At 42.3% G+C, this 17,153-nt stretch overlaps 1 protein-coding gene across 1 annotated transcript in view; it reads right to left on the bottom strand.

Annotated features, from left to right (window-relative positions):
• Positions 1 to 10,926, bottom strand: part of LOC106613063 (chloride channel protein 2) — an 86,721-nt gene extending 75,795 nt beyond the window's left edge. The window contains exons 1-2 of the mRNA XM_014214947.2: positions 10,700 to 10,926; positions 3,506 to 3,659 (exon numbers count right to left, since the gene is read on the bottom strand). Of these exons, the coding sequence (XP_014070422.2) occupies positions 3,506 to 3,659; positions 10,700 to 10,744 (199 nt within the window). The 5' untranslated portion in view covers positions 10,745 to 10,926. The remainder of the gene's footprint in view (positions 1 to 3,505; positions 3,660 to 10,699) is intronic.
• Positions 10,927 to 17,153: the final 6,227 nt, after the last annotated feature.

Genomic DNA, 17,153 nt, shown 5'->3' with positions numbered 1-17,153 from the left:
ACCTCTGTGATTGCCAACAAGGGTTTTGCCACCAAGTACTAAGTCATGTTTTGCAGAGGGGTCACATACTTATTTCCCTCATTAAAATGAAAATAATTTTATAACATTTTTGACGTGCGTTTTTTCTGGATTTTTTTTGTTATTCTGTCTCGCACTGTTCAAATAAACCTACCATTAAAATTATAGACTGATCATTTCTTTGTCAGTGGGCAAACGTACAAAATCAGCAGGGGATCAAATACTTGTTTCCCTCACTGTATGTATTTTTTAAAGATGGTTATGCCAACGATTATTTAGCTATTTGATTTTGAGGACCCCTTTAGGTATAATTTTTTTTTTTGGATGAAACATTGAATTTGGCCTGCTATTAGCACATACAAATAACAGATTCATACATGGAAAAACAGATAGTCCAAAAATAAATCAAAAGGAAGTTTGTTTTAAAATGTCTGTCCTATATCTGAGAGATATAAGAAAGATCAGGATTTTATATATTTTTTACCCATATTTAACAACCAAAAAATTTGCCCTAAACTACTTCTATATACATTTTCGTTCATTTTTTAAACTGGTACAGGGCTATCTTCAGACAAGTCTCGTGAGGCTTGTGTGCATCCTAGAGCAAAGCATCTACTGACATGTACGTGTTTGTGAAAGTTTCACCTTTCCACAGAGGGGTCATATTAGTGTGTAGCCCAAACTGTTTGGTCGCTACAGACAGAAGTTGGCAGATCGGCGGTACTGACTTGTTATTCAGTCCCTTTTTAATCATTACTTTGTTGAAGCACCTTTGACAGCGATTACAGCCTCGAGTCCTCTTGGGTATGACACTACAAGCTTGGTGTAACGAGTGCGCTGAGAGTCGGGAAGCAAGTACAGGGAGTGAGTGTTTTAATAAATAAACAAAACAATAAACACGAAACACAAACAACGCACCGACATGAAACAGAGTCAATAACACCTGAGGAAAGAACCAAGGGGAGTGACAGATAGGGAAGATAATCAAGGAGGTGATGAGTCCAGGTGAGCGTCATGAGGCGCTGGTGCGCTTGACGATGGTGACAGGTGTGCGGGATAATCAGCAGCCTGATGACCTAGAGGCCGAGAGGGAGTATACGTGACACTTGGCACACCTGTATTTGGGGAGTTTCTCCCATTCTTCTCTGCAGATCCTCTCAAGCTCTGTCAGGTTGGATGGAGCACATCGCTGCACAAATATTTTCAGGTCTCTCTAGAGATGTTCGATCAGGTTCAAGTGTGGGCTCTAGCTGGGACATTCAGAGACTTGTCCCGAAGCCACTCCTGCGTTGTCTTGGCTGTGTGCTTAGGGTCGTTGTCCTGTTGGAAGGTGAACATATGCCCCAGTCTGAGGTCCTGAGCACTCTGGAGCATGTTTTCATCAAGGATCTCACAGAACTTTGCTCTGTTAATCTTTGCATCAGTCCCTGCCACTCAAAAACATCCCCAAAGCATGATGCTGCCACCACCATACTTCACCGTAGGGATGGTGCCAGGTTTCCTCCAGACGTGACGCTTGGCATTGTCACGTCCTGACCAGCAGAGGGAGCAATTGTATTAGTTTTGGTCAGGACGTGGCAGAGAGATTTTTGTGTTACATGTGAGTGGGTTGTTGGACTCCCAATTGAAGGCAGGTGTGTTGAGTTGCCTTTGATTGGGAGTCCTATAAACAGGTGTGTGTTTTTCTTTGGGGTTGTGGGTAGTTGTTTTTGCACTGCAAAACTGTTCTTGTCGTGAGTATCATTTATTGTTTTTTCACTGTGGATGCATTGCGTGTTTTTTCATTAAAGAAAGATGAGTATCCACATTCCCGCTGCGCCTTGGTCCATTCCTAACGACAAGCCTGACAGGCATTCAGGCCAAAGAGTTCCATCTTGGTTTCATCAGACCAGAGAATCTTGTTTCTCATGGTCTGACAGTCTTTAGGTTTCTTTTGCCAAACTCTAAGTGGGTTGTCATGTGCTTTTTACTGAGGAGTGGCTTCCGTCTGGTCACTCTACCATAAAGGCCTGATTGGTGGAGTGCTGCAGAGATGGTTGTCCTTCTGGAAGTTTCTCCCATCTCCACAGAGGAACTCTGGAGCTCTTTCAGAGTGACCACCCTTCTCCCCCGATTGTTCAGTTTGGCCGGGAGGCCAGCTCTACGAAGAGCCTTGGTGGTTACAAACTTCTTCCATTTAAGAATGATGGAGGCCACTGTGTTCTTGGGGACCTTCAATGCTGCATACATTTTTTGGGTACCCTTCCCCAGATCTGTGTCTCGACACAATACTGTCTTGGAGCTCTATGGACAATTCCTTTGACCTCATGGCTTGGCTTTTGCTCTAACGTGCACTGTCAACTGTGGGACCTTTTATATAGACAGGTATGTGCCTTTCCAAATCATGTCCAATCAATTGAATTTACCACAGGTGGTTAAGTTGTATAAACATCTTAAGGATGATCAATGGAAACAGGTTGCACCTGCACTCAATTTCAAGTCTCATCGCAAAGGGTCTGAATATTTATTTAAATAAGGTATTTTGTTTTTTATTTTTAATACATTTGCAAAAATTTCTATAAACTTGCTTTCACTTTGTCATTATGGGTCTGAATACTGAGTGGTTAAGGTTAGGGCTATGGCATGGAGAAGGCTAAATAATTGAAAACGGCGCGCTGTTTCCATCAACTACTGTATCATCAAGTATTCTCAGGCTTGCTAGAGCATTGTGAACTGCAGTGGAGCTGTGGTCTGAGCAGTGTGCTCTGACTCCGCCCATCACAACTTTGCGCCCACTGCTGGGCAATTATTCTTGGGGGGGTGGACCATTCTTGGCACACAGAGCAAACTGTTGAGCGTGAAAACCCCAGCAGCTTTGCAGTTCTTGACACACATCGGTGCGCCTGGCACCTACTACCATTCAAAGGCACTTAAATACTTTGTCTTGCCCATTCACCCTTTGAATGGCACATATACACAATCCATGTCTCAATTGTCTCAAGGCTTAAAAATCCTTCTTTAGCCTGATTGAAGTGGATTTAACAGGTGACATCAATAAGAGATCATAGCTTCCACATGGATACACCTGGTCAGTCTATGTAATGGAAAGAGCAGGTGGTCATAATGTTTTGTACACTCCTAGTCTATTTCTAGTGAACAGGCTGTTCAGTCTACCAAAAACAAATATATTAATCATTATTATCACCATCAACAGTAAATAGAATGAGGTGGCTCACACACCACAAACACTGTACTAGCAAATAAACATCAACACACACACACACACTGACTGTACAAACACTCCAAAACTCTCCCTCCCAACTCCCTCCTTCAATACACTCCAGTGTATTTATGTTTGTAACAATGTAACTACATGGTATCTAGCAAAGTTTATGTGAAGTGAGACTTGTTTCACAGTAACAAAGAGAGACAAAGAGAGACCTGGTCAGAGAATATGGTCTGGTTACAGTATGTCCAGCTTGAGTGGTCAGTATTGGTCAGTACTCACTGCGACACTTGGCGCAGCAGCCCTTGTCATTCTCCAGGAGTTCCAGGGAGCGTGAGCGTTCTGCGACCGAGGGTCTCCGCACCCCCTCCTCCCTCAGGCGAGCTGCCTCTTCTTTAGCATACGCCCCCAACTCCTGTGTGTAGCGACCATACATCTGGAAGAACACACAGAAAGGGTTAAGGGAGAGCAGTAAGTAACACACACACATAAACATACAAAACATGCCATGTACTTACATCAAGGACTGGGTATCACACTAGACAACCCTACTTACTACAACACTAGTTTACTTACACATACTGTAGAGGACATTTCTAGACATCTTGTCGAATGAATGGGTCCCACCGGCACATTGCAATGACAGTCTAAGTATGGTCTATGTATACGGTCCATGTATAGGACTGTATCAGCCAGAACAACTGACCCTATCTACAGTGTATAGGACTGTATCAGCCAGAACAACTGACCCTATCTACAGTGTATAGGACTGTATCAGCCAGAACAACTGACCCTATCTACAGTGTATAGGACTGTATCAGCCAGAACAACAGGCCCTATCTACAGTGTATAGGACTGTATCAGCCAGAACAACTGACCCTATCTACAGTGTATAGGACTGTATCAGCCAGAACAACTGACCCTATCTACAGTGTATAGGACTGTATCAGCCAGAACAACTGACCCTATCTACAGTGTATAGGACTGTATCAGCCAGAACAACTGACCCTATCTACAGTGTATAGGACTGTATCAGCCAGAACAACTGACCCTATCTACAGTGTATAGGACTGTATCAGCCAGAACAACAGGCCCTATCTACAGTGTATAGGACTGTATCAGCCAGAACAACTGACCCTATCTACAGTGTATAGGACTGTATCAGCCAGAACAACAGGCCCTATCTACAGTGTATAGGACTGTATCAGCCAGAACAACTGACCCTATCTACAGTGTATAGGACTGTATCAGCCAGAACAACTGACCCTATCTACAGTGTATAGGACTGTATCAGCCAGAACAACTGACCCTATCTACAGTGTATAGGACTGTATCAGCCAGAACAACTGACCCTATCTACAGTGTATAGGACTGTATCAGCCAGAACAACTGACCCTATCTACAGTGTATAGGACTGTATCAGCCAGAACAACTGACCCTATCTACAGTGTATAGGACTGTATCAGCCAGAACAACAGGTAGAATATATGAGAGAGGGGGAGGAAGAGTAGTGATGGGGGGGAATCGACGATACAGTTACATACCGGGATATAATTTTTTACGAAATATAATATCGCAATATTATTTTTGCACTAGTTAGCTGTACCTGCAGCAAAACTCAAGTATTTTTCCTTCAAAGCTTGTTCTGCATCTTCTTTTGAAATAGGTAGCCAATTTGTTTTCTGCACTTTTATTTCCATGACTGATCAAAACTCGTTTTCTCATGGCTCTCTCTTGTCCCTCTGCAGCAGATATATGATAAGCAATCTGTTTGTGCCTTTTACGAAGGACTGGCTTCCGTCTATTCACTCTACCATAAAGGCCTGATTGGTGGAGTGCTGCAGAGATGGTTGTCCTTCTGGAACAGGTATTCCCAAACTGGTGTAGCAATGCCGTCGGGGGTAAGCCAAATAAAAATGTGATTCATATATTATTATTTTTTTATCTTCACATTTTCAAACAGTACATTTATATTTTCCAACGGGGCTATACATTTGGGTGAGGTTTTTTTCTCGCCTGAGTAGCCTCGTTTCACTGCCAAAATTTTAATTAAACCATCTAATGTTCAGCGAAATAACAGCACAATGTCAAATGCAGGTAGCCTAGTCAAATAATTAACATCCAATCACATTAACCGCTACTCTCTCGCGGGAAACCTTCACTCTTGCACAGACATTTAGAAACGAAACATGACAATTTGAAAGATAAGCCACAGAGTTTTTGGAGCGAGAATAAAGACGACTTTCGAGTAATAAGACATGTATAAAAGCAACAGATACCATTAATAAGAAGGGTCTAGAAGCGTCTTATATGGTGAGCTACCGAGTGGCTGATACAGTGTCACGTGTGCTCCCTCTCCGGCCTCTAGGTCACCACTCCCAGCACACACGTTACAGACAGGCAAGCCCCATACTATTGTGGAGGACTTAATTCTTCCTGCTGCTGCGGATATGACTGGGACAGTGCTGGGGGAAAAGGCCCCAAAACATATACAGACAATGACTTCATCAAACAACACTGTTTCACAACGCATCACTGACATGGCAGGAGATGTTTTGAAACAATTACTGCTTCGCATACAAGCCAGTGAATTATATGCGTTACAGCTGGATGAGTCAACAGACGTGGCAGGCCTGGCACAGCTCCTGGTATATGTCCATTATGTTTATGGGGGGTCAATTAAGGAAGACATCATCTTCTGCAAACCACTGGAAACCAGGACAACATGAGAGGATATTTTTAAAGTAATGGACTTTGGTGGTCAAGGTGTGTTGGTATCTGTACTGACGGAGCAAAAGCCACGATAGGGAGACATAGTGGAGTGGTAACGCGCATGCAAGCAGTTGTTCCCGACGCCACTTGGGTACACTGCATTATGCAATGATATGGGCAGCGACCATATAATGCTTTTACAACATACAGAAGTGTGCTGGTTATCAAGGGGCAAAGTATTGACACGTTTCTTTTTAATTGAGAGACGAGCTTAAAGTTTTCATTACTGACCATAACTTTCACTTGTCTGACCGCTTGCATGATGATGAGTTTCTCACACGACTGGCCTATCTGACTTGCCTAGTTAAATAAAGGTTAAATAAATAAATAAAGACATCTGGGTGATGTTTTTTCTGGCCTGAATGATCTGAATCTAGGATTATAGGGACTCTCCGCAACTGTATTCAATGTGCGGGACAAAATTGAGGCTATGATTAAGAAGTTGGAGCTCTTTTCTGTCTGCATTAACAAAGACCACACACAGGTCTTTCCATCATTGTATGATTTTTTGAGTGCAAATGAACTGAAGCTCACAGACAATGTCAAATGTGATATAGCAAAGCACCTGAGTGAGCTGGGTGCGCATTTACATTTTAGTCATTTAGCAGATGCTCTTATCCAGAGCGACTTACAATAGTGAGTGCATCCATTTTCTTTTTCTTTTTTCCCGTACTGGTACCCCGTGGGAATTGAACCCACAACACTGGCGTTGCAAACACCATGCTCTACCAACTGAGCCACACAGGACTACGGTACTTTACACAGGTACTTTCCCGAAACGGACGACACAAACAACTGGATTCATTCTCCTTTTCATACCCTGCCTCCAGTCCACTTACCGATATCTGAACAAGAGAGCCTCATCGAAATTGCAATAAGCGGTTCTGTGAAAATCTAATTTAATCAGAAGCCACTGCCAGATATCTGGATAGGGCTGCGCTCAGAGTTTCGTGCCTTAGCAAATCACACTGTTAAGACACTGATGCCCTTTGCAACCACTTACCTATGTGAGAGTGGATTCTCGGCCCTCACAAGCATGACAATTAAACACAGGCACAGACTGTGTGTGGAAAATGATTTAAGACTGAGACTTTCTCCAATACAACCCAACATTGCAGAGTTATGTGCATCCTTTCAAGCACAACCTTCTCATTAACCTGTGGTGATTTATTCACAATTGTTTAGGAACAAATAAGGTTTTATATGTAAAATGATAAATAAAGAGCAAAATTATTGATTATTATATTATTATTTGTGCCCTGGTCCTATAAGAGCTCTTTGTCACTTCCCACAAGCTGGGTTATGACAAAAACGCACACTAATTCTTATATTTAATAAATGTATTGTGTGGCAGGCTTACAATGATGGCAAAAAAACAACATTTGAGAGTGCGCTGACCCTGGTGCTAGAGGGGGTACGCAGCTGGAGGTTGAATGTTTGAAGGGGTACGGGACTATAAAAAGTTTGGGAACCACAGTTCTGGAAGATTCTCTTATCTCCACAGAGGAACTCTGGAGCTCTGTCAGAGTGACCCTCAAGTTCTTGGTCACTTCCCTGACCAAGGCCCTTCTTCCCCGATTGCTCAGTTTGGCCGGGCGGCCAGCTCTACGAAGAGTCTTGGTGGTTCCAAACCTCTTCCATTTAAGAATGATGGAGGCCACTGGGTTCTTGGAGACCTTCAATGCTTTTGGTACCCTTCCCCAGATCTGTGCCTCAACACAACACTGTCTCTGAGCTCTACAGACAATTCCTTCGACCTCATGGCTTGGTTTTTGCTCTGACATGCACTGTCAACTGTGAGACCTTATATGGACAGGTGTGTGCCTTTCCAGATCATGTCCAATTAATTGAATTTACCACAGGTGGACTCCAATCAAGTTGTAGAAACATCTCAAGGATGATCAGTGGAAACAGGATGCAACTGAGCTCAATTTCGAGTCTCATAGCAAAGGGTCTCAATACTTATGTAAATAAGATATATATATCTATTTTTTATATACATTTGCGAAAAACATGTTTTCGCTTTGTCATTATGGGGTATTGTGTGTAGAATGATGAGTATTTTTTTAAAAATCTATTTTAGAATAAAGCGTAACAAAATCTGGAAAATGTCAACGGGTCTGAATATTTTCAGAAGCACATTATATTGATGTATAATGTTAATGTCGCGGCCGTCATAAGGATTGGACCAAAATGCAGCAGGTATGTGAATGCTCATAATAACTTTTATTGAACACTTAACGAAAAAACAAGAAGACGAAAAACAGCTAAACAGTTTTGCAGGCTAAAATACAGCAGTGCAAAAACAACTTCCCACAAAAGACAGGTGGAAAAAGGGCTACCTAAGTATGGCTCCCAATCAGCAACAACGATGTACAGCTGTTCCTGACTGAGATCCATACCAGGCCAACACAAAGAAATACACAACATAGAAAGAACATAGAAATACAAAACATAGAACATTACCCAAAAACCCCCGACAACACAAAACAAACACACCCCTGCCACGCCCTGACCAAACTACAATAACAAATAACCCCTTATACTGGTCAGGGCGTGACAGTTAAATTATTATATGAAGTTGCCAAACTTTTAGAGAAATGGCATTTAAATCTTTGTACATCATTATATTACCTTCAGAATGCACTGTATTGGCTACATCATATACTTATAATCAAGTATGATGATAATAATAGTCATCATAATAATAATCATAATTGTAATAATAAATAATCATGTTTAATGTTCCACAAAAATGCCTAAAGAATGTTTTAATACATTTCATTTGTATGAATATTTGAAGTTCATCATAAAAATATGGAAATGACTCATATATTCTGTAACGTGTGTCGTATAAAGGGGACCAAGGCACAGCGTGTAGAGTGCTCATATTTACTTTTAATGAAGACTTTTTAACAAAACGACCGACAACAGTTCCGTCAGGTGACATACACTAAACAGAAAACAACTACCCACAAAACCCAGGAAGAAAAACCCATACTTAAATATGATCTCTAATCAGAGGCAACGAGGATCAGCTGCCTCCAATTAGAGATCAACCCAAACAATCCCAATGAAGAAATAGAAAAACTAGAACTTAAACATAGAAATAGAAAACATAGAACAACCCAAAAACACCCCCTGTCACGCCCTGACCTACTCTACTATAGAAAATTATATCTTACTAGGGTCAGGACGTGACATATTCTCAAATGTATCATTCTTTACAATAAAGAATTAAGTGTCCCACTTTGCCAATCAAAGTGTCCCAATTTACCAGTATGGACTGCAAAAAATGTGGCCTCGGGACAATTTGTGTTTGAAGAAGAGTCATCCATTCTTTGTTAAATATTTCTTTCGTTTTCTTTTGTATAGTGTAGTAGAGTTCTTATGATGTTTAGAACGGTATCATGTTGGGGTTATGACTATGCGATGATTCTGTAAGGTGTTCTGGTGTTGTGCCGAAAATCTCCCCCTGCCAGAATCCCCCCCCCCTTCTAATTTCCTTCATTTTGTGGCTAGAGTCAAATACTTTTTGTGGCACACTACTGGTCAACATGAGCTACCAAAATGATTATGAAGTGTGCCAGGCCTTGTAGTCCCAAGATAGAACGGGGTGGGTGGGAGGATTTCGCCAGGCAAGAAAACGGCCTTTGCCGAACCCCCCTTCTAATTTCCTTAATTTTGTCACTAGAGTCAAATACTTTCTGTGGCACACATCAGAGTTAAATACTTTCTATAGAACAAACTTCACGTCAGGATAGGCAACCGAAATTAATACTTAATGTATGTGTGTTAAACATAGAGGGAGTAAAATGTTGGCAAGCAATAAACATTTCAGAACAACTACTAGTCGAATAAGACATGGGAGAGATGACGAATTTTGGCAATTTTTGTTATTTATAGACTAATACACTTTAAACAAATAGCCAAACCGAAAACTGCAGACATTACTTGTGCCTCCCCCGCGATCCAAACCGCCATAAAACAAAAAAACGTTATCATTGACAGCTGCCTTGAAGGACACAAATAAAAAATGCTTTCTGCTACTAAGACCAGTGAAATGTAGGCTACACTGACGACGGAGTGAAGAGCAGAACTCTCTACTAGCAAGCAAGTCGCAGCAATGAAGAATGAGTGTGTGCGCGTTCACGCGAAGGGGGGAGAATTCTGTCAGGGGGAGATGTTTGAGTTTGAGTTTATTTTATTTTTACAGGGACAGTGCACATTAATCAACGTTTCAGTAAAAGTGCCGGTTTTAGCCAGCCGGCTAATTTTCAACCGCAGTCCCTACACCTGTTAGCACAACACCTGTTAGCACATTTTCACAAAGTGTCCCACTTTACCAATACTCACTTTATGTACATTGTGAATAATTTAACGACCTTAGACCCATTTAATGCAGTGTTTTAAAATCGGCCTACCCCTTTTAATTGAATTGTTTTAATCTGTGAGAGAGAAATCATAAACCTCTCTGTCATAACCATGTTGTGACTTGTCATTTTACCAAACGCCCAGGTGCGAGCCCAAAACTTTAAGACGTTCTCTCAACGTAAAAACAGTGAACGACACTGGCTCAAGCAGATGTAATGGACAACACACCGAAGTTGAAGTGGCAACAACTTAGCTGATGAACGCTCAACTGGTCGTGTATATCGAGAGAACGGAGAAAAGCGTTCCTCAGCTAGCAACAAGTTAACTTACCAACGTTTGTTCATAATGTAGCCCCCGCTGATCGTCGCTGGCCATGGCTGCGCTGTGTGGCTCGCGCTACCGCAGAGAGATGCGAGAGATGATGATGAGGAATTCTTTTGAGGTAGGAGTGAGACACAAAAACTCTCTCTTATTTGCTAGTGACTAGAACACTACACTGATTAACGTGTCGTGAAGCTGCTGACGTTCATGAGATGAACTCAAAAGTGCTGCATAACAAAGTTCCTTCATTTTATATCCCCAAATCTCTTCGATCCAGAGGCGGGACTTGTGCAATGGTGTGTAGTGCTTTAGGTGCGGGAGCGCACCCAAAAAAGTTAGTTACATCATTATTTCTCAATCAAAGTTTGTACCGACAGATGTAGCCTATTGAATATTATTATAGAATATTAATCAAATGTATCCTCCAATTGCAACGTCTGCCTATGCCCATACATATTGTCTCAATAAACGTATATGGTCCCGTGTGGCTCAGTTGGTAGAGCATGGTGTTTGCAACGCCAGGGTTGTGGGTTCGATTCCCACAGGGGACCAGTACGGAGAAAAAAATGTATGAAATGTATGCATTCACTACTGTAAGTCGCTCTGGATAAAAATGTAAAATGTATATTTTTAATACCCTTAAACACCAAGTTAAGCATACCTACAGTGCCTTCAGAAAGTATTCACACCCCTTTACTTTTTCTACATTTTGTTGTGTTACAGCCTGAATTTAAAATGTATTAAATTGAGATTGTGTCACTGATATACACACAATACCCCATAATGGCAAATTGGAATTTCGTTTGTAGAACATTTTAGAAATTTATAAAAATGTAAAGCTGAAATATCTTGAGTCAATAAGTATTCAACCCATTTGTTATGGCATGCTTAAATAAGTTCAAGAGTAAAAATGTGCTTAACCAATCATATAATAAGTTGCATGGACTCATTCCGTGTTCAATAATAGTGGTTAACATGATTTTTTTTATGACTACCCCATCTCTGTACCCCACACATACAATTATCTGTAAGGTCCCTCAATTGACTAGTGAACTTCAAGCACAGATACGTCCACAAAGAGAGGGAGGTTTTTCAATGCCTTGCAAAGAAGGGCACCGATTGGTACAAGTGTTTAAAAAAAGCAGATGCTGAATATCCCTTTGAGCATGGTGAAGTTATTAATTAGGCTTTGGATGGTGTATCAATACACCCAGTCACTACAAAGATACAGGTAAACAATTAGCTTTTCTTGTATTTTGTTTCAATCAAAGCATATATATTGCATAGTCGCACAATGTTGATTTTTGTCAGCATGAGAAAGAAATGGGACTATTCAGCTTCAGCTAACCATCCTTAAATCTTGCCAGAAATGAAGAGTTGTTTTTGGTGTAACCGTAATGTTATAGGCCTACTATGCTATGCTATTATATTATATTAGATTCTGTTATGATCATCAAGGACATTAATCACCCGAGCTATTGCCTGTATATGCCCGCTATCATCAAGAAGGCGAGGTCAGTACGGGTGCATCAAAGCTGGGACCGAGACTGAAAAACAGCTTCTATCTCAAAGCCATCAGACTGTTAAATAGCCATCACTAGCCAGCCTCCACCCAGTACCCTGCCCGGAACTTAATCTCTGTCACTAGCCGGCTACCACCAGGTTACTCAACTCTGTATCTTAGAGGCTGCTGCCCTATGTACATAGACATGGAATCACTGTTCACTTTAATAATGTTTACATACTGTTTCACTCATTTCATACGTATATACTGACATTGCTCATCCTAATATTTATATATTTCTTAATTGCATTATTTTACTTTGAGATTGATGTATATTGTTGTGAATTGTTAGATATTACTGCAATGTTGGAGCTAGGAACACAAGCGTTTCACTACAACCGCAATAACATCTGTTAAAAATGTGTATGTGACCAATCAATTTTGATTAGATTAGATTTTTGTAAATACTAATTCATCATTATGTGATCTTGCCAGGCATTGATTGAGCTTCAGAAATCATGTTCCAAAAATATTTTTACCAGCTTTGTGTATTCTCAAATTGAAAAAAGTTAGAGAGCCCTCATGCTTCGGCAGCACTACACCCCTGGATTTGTGTGCCTTGGAGTTGTATGACACACCCCTCTAGCTCGTTCAAATGGTACAGTCTGTCCTCTTGTTTTCTGAACAGTGAAAGTTCAGGCAAAGATGGTGGATAAATAAGATAGTTTAGTCAGACCGTTTACCATTGAAAAGAATTGTCAAGGTTCCTGTCTGTGTAAGTGGGCATTTCCTCTCTCTTGTGAGCATGTTTTTCCCACGTGAGCTCATGGTTCCTCCACAATAGAACCCCACAGTGGAGGTGTCAAAAACAATATAACCTAGTGGTCAAACACGGAAATGGTTCCAATTGTTTTTTCAACCATTCATTTTTTTCCATAGGAGATTTTAGAAACACTTAAAATAGGGGTTGTGTTTAGTGTAGGCTTACCCTGTTGTGAGTTTTTGATAACCATCTAAATCTCTCTCGGACAAGGTGACTTTTATCAATATATTTCGCCCAAATGCGCAAAGACTCTGTTGGTCCATTGCGTCAAACTTGGCCTTCGTTAGCCAATACAGAATGCCGGGTGATATTCCTGGTGTGTAAGCATTGGCTTAATCGGCTTAATCTACCAACCAATCATCTTCCACAACACTTTCTCCCTAACCCTCCCCCGTACACTAGCGCACCACAAGCACAGAGACATGCCTTGTCGTGTGATTGGCTCAAATTAAATGATGACAAATACTTTATTCAGTAGGTCCCATAGAATTCTATGGTCACTCCCAGTAAGGCCAACGTTGAGTGGTTGATATCCCAGGCTTATATGCGCTGTGTGCAATAGCCTGGGGATGAGATTATGTTTCATTTGACCATGTATTGACAATGTTGTGTGGTTAATGTGCGGTCTATATGTGGTCAGAGGGAGGTGGAATGCAGACAGCAGATGACAGATGGTGGGAGTTGAGGTGGTGGGGACAGTGGACTCAGTGGAGGACATCCCAGCCACTTGGCAGTGTTGCTACTGCTACTTCCTACCTGATGGGTAAGAGGACATCACTTCTGCTTGTACAATCAATCAATCAATTAAGCACAATTATATATGGATTTGTTGTGACAAAGTCACATATCAAATCAAATCAAATTGTATTAGTCACTGCGCCGAATACAACAGGTGTAGACCTTACAGTGAATTGCTTACTTACGAGCCCCTAACCGATAGTGCAGTTAAAAAAAATATGAATAAGAATAAGAAATAAAAGTAACAAGTAATTAAAGAGCAGCAGTAAAAAATAACAATATATACAGGGGGGTGCCGGTACAGAGTCAATGTGCAGGGGCACTGGTTAGTTGAGGTAGTATGTACATGTAGGTAAAGTTAATTAAAGTGACTATGCATAGATGACAACAGAGAGTGGCAGTGGTGTGGAGAGTGGTGGGGGGGGGCAATGCGAATAGTCTGGGTAGGCGTTTGACTAGATGTTCAGGAGTCTTATGGCTTGGGGTTAGAAGCTGTTTAGAAGCCTCTAGGACCTAGACTTGGCGCTCCGGTACCGCTTGCCGTGTGGTAGCAGGGAGAACAGTCTATGACTAGGGAGGCTGAAGTCTTTGACAATTTTTAGGGCCTTCCTCTGACACCTCCTGGTATAGAGGTCCTGTAGTTTACCCCCTTTTTCGATCTTGTCTCATCGCTGCAAATAACCAATGTGCTCAGGAGACAAAGGTCGAGTCACACGTACCCCGAAACATGACCTGCCAAACCGCGCTTCTTAAAACCCGCCGGCTTAACCCAGAAGCACCAATGTGTCAGAGGAAACACCCTTCAACTGATGACCGAGGTCAGCCTGCAGGCGCCCGGCCCGACAACAAGGAGTCGCTAGAGCGCGATGAGCCAAGTAAAGCCCTTCCGGCCAAACCCTCCCATAACCCGGACGACGCTGGGACAATTGTGCGGCACCCTATGGAACTCCTAATCATGGCTGGTTGTGATACAGCTCAGGATCGAACCCGGGTCTGTAGTGATGCCTCTAGCACTGCGATGCAGTGTTAGACCACTGCGCCACTCGAAAGGCCCCATGACAAAGTGCTTTTATAGTAACCCGGCCTGAACCGGAGAAACCCAGGACATACAGGGCACCACTGCTCCTGCCATCTCTTTCTCCTTGTGTGATGTCATATCCTGGTCCTGTTTAAGGCCAGCTAAATGCAGGTGTGCTCTCCCGTCAACATGAGGCTCCTGCTGCTCCCGCCCCAAATACAAACAGGTACACACATACACAGATACACACACAAACACACACACTATTAGGAATGGTCCCCTATTTACATGTCCGTGTGTATGTTTGTTGTGTGTCAGAGGTGAGGGCTGACCAGCCAGTGTTTGAGAAGAGGCCTCTGGTGTGGGAGGAGGACATGTAGATGCACTCCAAGTTTCTGGACAGAAAGGTGACGTATTTGTTTTGCCCTACACCCTACCATTGCCATGTACTGTCACCTTTGCCCCTAAACCAATAACCCCTACGTCTCCAACATACGCTTCCAACATGACCTGATTTGTGTGTGTGTTGAAGGCAGAGCATGCCTCGTACCTGCGGCTGTCAGCTCCGCGCCATGATGGCTGACTTCTTGCAGTTCCTGTTACTACATAAACCAAGCAACGTCTTCATGGTCGCCCATGAGGACTTCTCTCCCTTCCGCTCCCGCCAAACACCTTCAACACCTCCTCACCGTGAGGACACACACTGTAGCTGCATCTCAGTAGTTTATTAGCTTCCTCTCACAGGCACTTTACTGAGATCAATACTCTTCTGGTTATCACTTGTCAGTAGTATGTACAGACCATTGAGATCATTAAATATGATTGTTTTTATGGATGTTTTGTATTTTATTTGGTGATTCTGTTTTTACTCTACTGTTTTTGTTTTTATGAGCTGCACTGAAACAAATTCAAATCAAGAGTTACAGTTATGTCAGTTGGTGTGAATGAAATAAAATGTCTTATATATTTTCCATGCTTTATTTCTGTTAAGAACTTTATCATCGAGTGTGATCATTTCAGTAACTGCTGCTTTGCTTTGGCTCTGAGGAGGTGTTGAAGGTGCGCAAACATAAGACGTCGCTTGGTTTTCATAGTAACAGGAACTGCAAGAAGTCGGCCATCATGGCGAGGAGCTCCGGGTTCTACTACAGGTACAAGACAAGCTCCACCTTCAACTCCTCCTGTAACACACACACACACACGTCATGTTAGAAACTTAGGGGTTAGTGGTTTAAGGTTAAGGGGCAAAGGTGAGAGTAAGGGATAATGGTAGGGTGTAGGGAAAACAAATATGTCACCTTTCTGTCCAGGAACGTGGAGTGCATCTACATGTCCTCCTCCCACACCAGATGCCTCTTCTCAAACACTGGCTGGTCAGCCCTCACCTCTGTCACACAACAAACATACACACGGACATGTAAATAGGGGACCATTCCTAATAGTGTGTGTGTTTGTGTGTGTATCTGTGTATGTGTGTACCTGTTTGTATTTGGGGCGGGAGCAGCAGGAGCCTCATGTTGACGGGAGAGCACACCTGCATTTGGCTGGCCCAAAACAGGAACAGGATATGACATCACACAGGGAGAAAGAGATGGCAGGAGCAGTGGTGCCCTGTATGTCCTGGGTTCCTCTGGTGTAGGCCAGATTACTGTAAAAGCAATATTTAACTAGGCAAGTCAGTTAACAACAAATTCTTATTTACAATGACGGCCTACACTGGCCAAACCTGGACAACGTTGGGCCAATTGTGTGCCGCCCTATGGGACTCCCAATCACGGCCGGTTGTGATACAGCCTGGATGTAACTGCTGATGTAAAATAAAATGCCATATATAATTGTGCTTGATTGATTGATTTATTGATTGTATAAGTAGAAGTGATGTCCTCTTACCCGTTAGGTAGGAAGTAGCAGTGCCAACACTGCCAAGTGGCAGGGGTGTCCTCCACTGAGTCCACCGTCTTCTCCTCCCCAAACACCTCCACCACCTCCACTCCCACTGTCTGCCATCGGCAACTCAGCTCCCTCTGACCACAGATAGACCCCACATTAACCACACAACATGGTCAATACATGGTCAAATCAAACAGAACCTCATGTCCTGTCTATTGCGCACACATTTGGCCTTACTGGGAGTGACCATAGAATTCTATTAGGACATACTGAGTAAAGTATTTGTCATCAATACATTTTAGCCAATCACACAACTGTGAGGCGTGCCTCTGTGCTTGTGGGGTGCTAGCGTACAGGGGAGGGTTAGGGGGAAGGTGTTGTGGGAGATGATAGGTTGGTAGATTAAGCCGTTTCATGTTTTGATGGATTTAATGAATTGATATATGTTGGGAGTATACATGATAATATACCTAGGAAATCACGGCAGCAA

This window comes from Salmo salar, chromosome ssa09 (genome assembly GCF_905237065.1).
Source record: "Salmo salar chromosome ssa09, Ssal_v3.1, whole genome shotgun sequence".
Classification (NCBI taxonomy): domain Eukaryota; kingdom Metazoa; phylum Chordata; class Actinopteri; order Salmoniformes; family Salmonidae; genus Salmo; species Salmo salar.
The sequence above is the reverse complement of the archived record's forward strand: the minus strand, read 5'-3'. Positions and strand labels throughout refer to the sequence as shown.